A 7500-nucleotide genomic window follows, 5' to 3' on the forward strand; every position below is an offset into this window, starting at 1 on the left:
AAGAGGGCTCACTTCAAAATTCTGTTAGGTATTAAGGTGCACTTTAAGAGCTTACCTTCTACCCGAAGGTTAATATTACGTTCTTGTGGACCAATTTCTGTGGTTTGATTGTTGCTGGCTTGGCAGGTATAAATATCTTCGTGCATATTCTCATCCACCTTTGTGATGTTCAGGAGCCGTCCTTTCAATTGACTTGGAATTTCAAAGAAATCTACCCCATGTCGAAGTTCCTTTCCATTTTTTTTCCAGGTTATTGTTGGGAATGGTCTGTGAAAGAAAGGATTTTGCATCAAAACGTCTTAAAGACGTTATTAATGGAGGAGTCAGGGTGGATGGGGGAACCAGGGTGGCTTAAATGGTTCGACCATGCTTTCCACCTTCTTTCCACTGAATAAAGTTGGTATTAATAATGATAATAATAATAATAATTATTATTATTATTATTATTATTATTATTATTATTATTTGCAGTATCAAAACGTATAAATGCAAAAAATCTATGGCATGTATAGGGCGCCCAGCATAACCTATACAACCTAAAAGGAAATCAAACTAGTTACACAACCATACATCTAAGCAAATGATCCTATAAAATAAGTTTTTAAAAATGTTGAAAAAAAGTATACAATATGTACAATAAATTAAAAGTAATAATGAAAGGTTAATAGCTCATTGTCAAAAAATAAAATGTTCCAAATTATAAAACAGCTGCTTTGAAATAACGAGCTATATGCAACGAGTATGAAATGGTGGCTTTCTGCATCTTCTCTAAAACACACTTTGATCGGGCACCAACAAGCTTCTTCATAGTTTCTTCTACCATCCTTCCAATGCGTCAATGATGATATTACATTGCTGTACCTTGTAACCAGGATGCTGTTGTTTCAATTCTAAAAGTAGTGGACCATACTTTATTGCCTTCTTTTCAACTTTCTTTGCACGATTATCAATCCAGGGGCAGCTCATTTCTACTGCCCAGACTTGCTTTGCCTTGTGGTCCACGAAACGAGCATCGATTCTATTAGCTCTAACATATGTGTGTTCTGCATATACCGCCACATCCCAAAAAGCTTTCCCTTCTTCCGACTCATAGATAGGTTTTGGTTTCACAGGTGAATACCAAGGAGGAACACCTTCCACCAGCTTGAGATCTTTGCACTTCTCGAAGAATAATATCTTCAGAGCAGCATTGTGTCGGTCCAAATACTTTGATTGAGCAAGTGTAGAACATCCTGACAAAATATGTGGAAGTGTCTCTGCTTCTTTACCGCACAGCCTACAGCTTACGTCTCCCTGGGTTGTTTTGGTCTTTTGTGTTGTATACACTTTGGTTGGCAAGAGTTGTTCATAGAGTTCGATCATACCTGCAACTGTATGGGTGGGTGCCGATGACCAATCCTTCATCCATGCAAAGCACACATCTTGACTAAGTTCTTCATCTTTCCAACGCGATGTGAGTAACCGCCCATGCCAATTCTTTGCCTTTATGGCCTCCTGTAGCTTCTTTATCATTGCACGCTTCAAGAGTTCTTTGATCTTCGTTTCCCTCAACTTCTACCTCTGGTCTTCTAGCTAAAGTAATTGAAGGATTTGGGTATCTAAGAGATAAACTTATCTCCAGTTCCTCTGCATATTTGTGTGCTTCAGTTAGTAGTGAAGAACGGCCTTTCTCCACTGCTCTCTCCTCAAACATCTGGACAGTTCTTATCGTAGGGTCTGCATTCTGATAGAGCTTTACAGCAGCTTTGATCTTTGTAAGCTTGTATTCTTGTTCAACGCTTGTATTCTTGTTCAACGGATCTCAGGCCACGCCCTCCTAGGTGTCTGGGTAGATACACAACAGCTGTCGAGCTCAATGGGTGTTTTCCTCCGTTCTCGTGAATAATCTTTCTTGCTTCTCTATCAACTACTCTCAGTTCGGTGATAGGCCAGTGTTGGGTCCACATCAAATAGCTGAGCACGGGAACTGCGAATTGATTAGTTGCTATTACTAGGTTAACATCGGAAAGAGGGCTAGACCAGATTACAGACAAGCGTTGAAGGTAGACCTTTGCTGCACTCACGAGAGCTAACTTCTCGTCCTGTTTCACTGTTTCACATACTCCAAGGAACTTATAGCTTGAACCTTCTTTGATACTCTGAACCACTGACGTCTGATCGAGTTTAAGACCTGCTGCATCATGCACTAGAACACCTCTCTTGACATGAATAGTATTGCACTTCTTCTGGTTCCACTGTAATCCAATATCATTCATTGCTGCACATGTGGATCTTAGGACTGTATTAAGCTTTGTTTGCGACGATGAGAAAACTTTAAGATCACCTATGTACAGTAGATGAGTTATCTTCATACCAATTGGTTTGGATAGCTTATAACCCTCTGTTGCATTAAGTAGCCACGCTACTGAATTTAAGCAGAGCGTAAACAGACGTGGACATAGCGCATCGCCCTGAGGTAGTCCTCTCATAAATCGAATAGTACGGGAGGTCTCGGTTCCACACTTTGTTCTAACAATGATCTTAGTGTTCCAGCTCTTTAGTAGTTGCCTTATTACTCTGCACAGCCAATAGGGGAAACAGTGTACATCCATACTTTTAGATAACCATTTATGATCACGGTGTCATAAGCTTTTTTCACGTCTACCCACGCCATACTGAGATTTCGATGCCCTCTATGGCAATCCAACGTAACCATTCGATCTATCATAAGGTTGTCCGACGTTCCACTGCATTTCGCGTTGCACCTCTTTGTTCATTCTCCATCAGTTCATTCTCAGTCAAGTGACTGTCTATAGGATCTTGCAGACACGAGGTAAACCATTTGTACATGTTATTTAAACACGTAATTGGACGCTGGTTTTCACATGTGAACTCTCCGGATTTCGGTATAAGTCTAGTCTTTCCTTCAGAGAACCAAGCAGGATAATCCTCAGTTCTCTCAGAAATAGACACAAAGGCCTTAGCCACACCCTCATGAAGTACCTGTGCACGTTTCCACCAATAGTTAACGAGTTTATCTGGACCCGGAGCACTCCAGTTTCGTTTCTTCGATAAGATCTTTACAGTCTGTATAGTATGAAGGCCCCACGACTCATCAGAGGGTGGAAGTACCTTTTTGGCAATCGCCTCTCTTATGGGTCGCAACCATTTTACATCTTCGTTACCAGTCCCACTCTTCTCCCATAAATCCATGCAGAAGCTACATGCTTGATCAACGTTCTCAAATGTATTGTATCCGTTATCGCTGTTGTCATTGTCCCTTACAAATTTAGGTCGACCCTCTTCACCCTTGCACAATGTACCAAACCTTGAGTATACACTCCTTGCATCCTGCTTGAATTGACGATTTAAAGATCTTGCTTCGTCTTGCTTCTTCTGTTTGATGTGATTCCCCTTCAACTTTCGTAGCTGTGACTTCTTCTTTTCCATATAGTTTACGAGTTCAACAGAAGAGATTGCTCTACACTCTTCTAACAATAATCTTCTGTTTTTCCTTCCTTTCTTTGTCAACTTTCTATTTTCTCGTAATCGCTCCAGCTCCGCCTTTGCAATAGATATCACATTCCTGAGATTCATAGCTTTTTCCTCGTATTCTTTCTTCTTTTTATCATTTAAAGCTTTCCTTGGTCTTCCGCTTACATTGGGTTTTTTCCACTTCTTCAACAACAGAAAAGTGGCCAAGGTCGAATAAAGTGCACAATTAACAATCCATAGAAGTATAAAAGGATCCTCCACTGGTGATATAGTGTGTTGGTTAATTACTTCACCCACGACAATGTTGATGTTTTCAATGTCCCTTTTTGTTAGTTTTTCTTTAGTCCTAGTGTCGATTTCACGAGCTCCATAATCACCCGGTTGACTGTACACAAATTCAAACATTTGTGAAGCCTTTTCTTTTAGCGCACGTGCCTCAACAGTTAATTGATTTTCTGTAAATCCCATAGGAGTAGTGCTGTGAATGCTATGGAAATTCATTCCATTTTCACGCTGATTAGCATTTTCCTCTGTCGAAATATTATCAATATTTGCGATATTTTCGATATTTTCATCGCTATTTCTTTCGGTTTCACCCCCTGCCGTCTTCCAACTTTATCTAAAATATTGTTCGCTGCATTGCCTAACGATTTCTCTAGTCGAGCTGCCTGGTTTCGTAGGTTTTTCCGTGGTATTGCAAGATATTCGTAACCATGCTGATCCCATAGCTCCTTCATGATTTCCATATAACCTTTCTTACGATTGCCATCCATAGCTTCAGGTGCATTCGATTTTGTCATCAGTACAGCTTTCCTTTTACATTCGAGCAGTGTAGAATTCATTTCATCAGTCCATTTTAACCTTCGATTGCCTTGAGCTTGTCCGTTATTTTCTTCCATATTCAGGTTGTCCATTAAACTCAAATGAAAAATAACTATGAAAATATAAGTTTGATTTCCTTCGCTGTGAGACACCAAAAGTCTCTCCTGTTAGGTTTGACAACAGCCAAAGTATATGAATACTTGTTCAGATGGGTAATAGTGCTCTAAGCTTGGCTTGCTTTTGTATTAGACCAGATTTCTAACAAAGCTGTCAGAGCCCGACCACACTACTCGCCGCCATAATATAATATTACAATAATATAATAATATAATAATAATAATAATAATATATTATTATTATTATTATTATTATTATTACTGGTCGTTTTCAATGAGAAGGGAAATGCTCGAGTAGGAGGAGACCTGATCAATGCAGGCAGCCCCAAAGAGGGGAGATTTTGTAAGACCAAACGCCTTGCAGTAGTCGATGGTGATGGTAGCCATAACACAACATAACATGCATGACAATGCGAAGAATTTGAAGGGAAATGTTTCTCAAACCAGAGTTTAACACAGTTTGAAAGCTCTGACAACTTTCAATAATATATCTAAGTCGATCCATAATGATACTTACCGTGAAAACAAAAGGAAAATCCAGAGGAAAAACTGCCACTACACAAATCTACCACAACTCAAAGAAACGAATATTATGGTTTTTTCTGCCATGTGATTAGCCGAGCATTCGTTCGGTGGCGCTCGGTGTCCGACGGCAATCCGAAGAATGTAACTCAACGGCCCGAATGCAGAGTGTACCTCAGAACCTAAAGCGCAAGCCATAGCATTTATAATCGGTCGCACTCAGGCATGCAATCTCGAGATTCATTGCACGATAGCCCCGAGGTGCATTGCAAGATTAGTGTTGCTCTCACTCGCTGCGCTCGCTCGAGCAATTAGTAATGTTTGCAGAAACAAAATTATTAACCCTTTGACATCCAAACCGGCCTAAACCGGCCATACTTAGTATTTTACTCTGGGAATCAATGGATTAAGGATAAAAAACAACATTTTCCATACTATAACATACAAGTAGTTAGGTGAAGGCAAGTTGGGGGGGGGGGGGGGGGGAGACTCCCATATAAAAAGGCGAGGAATGCTCGTCGGAAATTTTAAATTAAACCCCTAAAGGAGACCAATCTGTGTGTGGCCCAGGCTTTTTTTGATACCTAAAAGAGACCATATTAAAACATGGATATAATTATAAAAAAGTACAGTGACTTTTAATGATGGCAAAGACATTATCATCTAATACTTTCACCTACATGAAGAAATATAAAAGTGTAAATATACACTCTTACATTTCTTCGCGAACAACCCTAAAGGAGACCTTCACGGCCACGTATGATTGTGTTTTGCCCAGAACACCCTAGGTGAGACCAAAATCCAAAATTTACACCCCTAAGCGAGACGAGAATCCCTCCCCTTCTTGCATGGGACCTAGACCTCAGACCTAGACTGTCAAATTCTGAGTCAAAATGCTACAACTCACTTATAAACAAGCATTTCTTTTACATTGTAGACCACCATCAGCCCCTTTGTGTCTACAATTATATAAGTATTTACAGCACAACAAAATTACCATCTCACTGCAACATATGTACCATGTTCCATTAAAAGGTAAGTTACCTTGCTTCTGATCCCTTACCTTGCAGTAGCTAAGCAATACAACACCTTACTTCTTCCCTCCACAGCTACTTGAACAGAATTTGATGTTGCAGAAGTAAAAGATGGAATGCTAAATATGGCGGGATCTGGTAAGCCTTTAAAAAAAAAAATTATAAACCAAACATAGCAGCTCTTAGAAGAGATGATGCAGTGCAATAAATGTACCTACATGATGTAACTATTTACTATGTTTTAACTTTTCAATATTTATATACACTGCTATTACTTGTAACTTGCGTTCCCAACAGATTGCTCCAAACTGGATCTGACAAATTTCCGTGCTTCGAACACTTGCGTACAGTTTCTTTATAAAGTGTTGAACTTTAAATTTATTCAAGTGTCAACTGTATTTAGCGCTGAGGTACATGTACCAGTTGCATATGTGCCAACTCTCCCGGGTACGGAACGAATCTCTCGGTCTCCCGTACAAGTCATTAAATCTCCCGGATAAAAACGACTCTGAACCTTTCACAGACTTTTCTCCATTCTAGAGTCAAATTGCATTCCCAAGTTTAAAAAAAAAATGATTTTTTCAAACTCGTTTGTTTTTTTTTTCTTTAATGCATTTCTTCATCTCTGAGTTTCAAACAGACGTTGATAGAACTAAACAAAATGGCTTCCTTTACCTGTTTGTTATCACAGCTATGTAACCGATTGTTTGATTGGATCTCCGATAAACCAATAAAAATTCTTGACATAAGTACCCTGTTTTCCCGCAAATTCACAATGGCGGTAGATTATTGTTGTATTCTGAAGGAGCTGTTGGGGGATGGGTGGGGGAGTGGGTAGCTTGATGGGGGGGGGAGAGACCGGGCAGAAAAAAGTCTCCAGGTTATTTTAGATCTCCATAGGTTGACACCTCTGTAATTGCAGGCACCGTACAGAACTCAAATCAAATCAATTCATTTGAAATCATAGGTTGGTTTTTGTGGATAGGGGAATACCAGAGGAGAAGAAAAACCTCTCAGAGCAGTGCAGAGAACCAACAAACTCAACCCACATTGTCATACTGAGTCTGGCAATTGCACCCGGGCCACATTGGTGGGAAGCGAGTGCTCTCATCACTGTGCTTTCCCTTCTCCCATGCAGAATTCCTCTTATCTGTCCTTAAGAGGACATACTAGCCTAGGCTTTCTAATCAAGTTGCAAGGGGCTGTACACTAAGGGTGTGTTCGATTGACCCTATTCTGGAATAAGAATACGCGGGGTGATGATTAAAACGGTATGTTTGGCACGTTTCGAAGCAGCAAGGATAGCAACAATATGTTTAAAATAGCATTTTAGCAGGTGTTTGGCAATTTTTATGTGAATCTCCGTAAAAACGAAGGATTTCTACGTGTATTCCATGTATTCCTATTCCGGAATATGGTCATTCGAACGCACCCTAAGTAAGGGATCGCACTTTTCCAGTTCATCAACTCTCACTCAGTGTCTTAAAATAAATGACAAGAAAGACGACGTATTGCAAATGGTAAGACTAATA

General features: G+C 39.9%; 1 protein-coding gene across 1 annotated transcript in view; it reads right to left on the reverse strand.

Moving 5' to 3' along the window:
• LOC138056998 (fibronectin type III domain-containing protein-like) overlaps window positions 1-7500 on the reverse strand; it is a 46748-nt gene that overhangs the window by 21048 nt on the left and 18200 nt on the right. The window contains exons 5-6 of the mRNA XM_068903006.1: window positions 5998-6112; window positions 56-267 (exon numbers count right to left, since the gene is read on the reverse strand). Of these exons, the coding sequence (XP_068759107.1) occupies window positions 56-267; window positions 5998-6112 (327 nt within the window). The remainder of the gene's footprint in view (window positions 1-55; window positions 268-5997; window positions 6113-7500) is intronic.

Source organism: Montipora capricornis, chromosome 7 (assembly GCF_036669925.1).
Source record: "Montipora capricornis isolate CH-2021 chromosome 7, ASM3666992v2, whole genome shotgun sequence".
NCBI lineage: Eukaryota > Metazoa > Cnidaria > Anthozoa > Scleractinia > Acroporidae > Montipora > Montipora capricornis.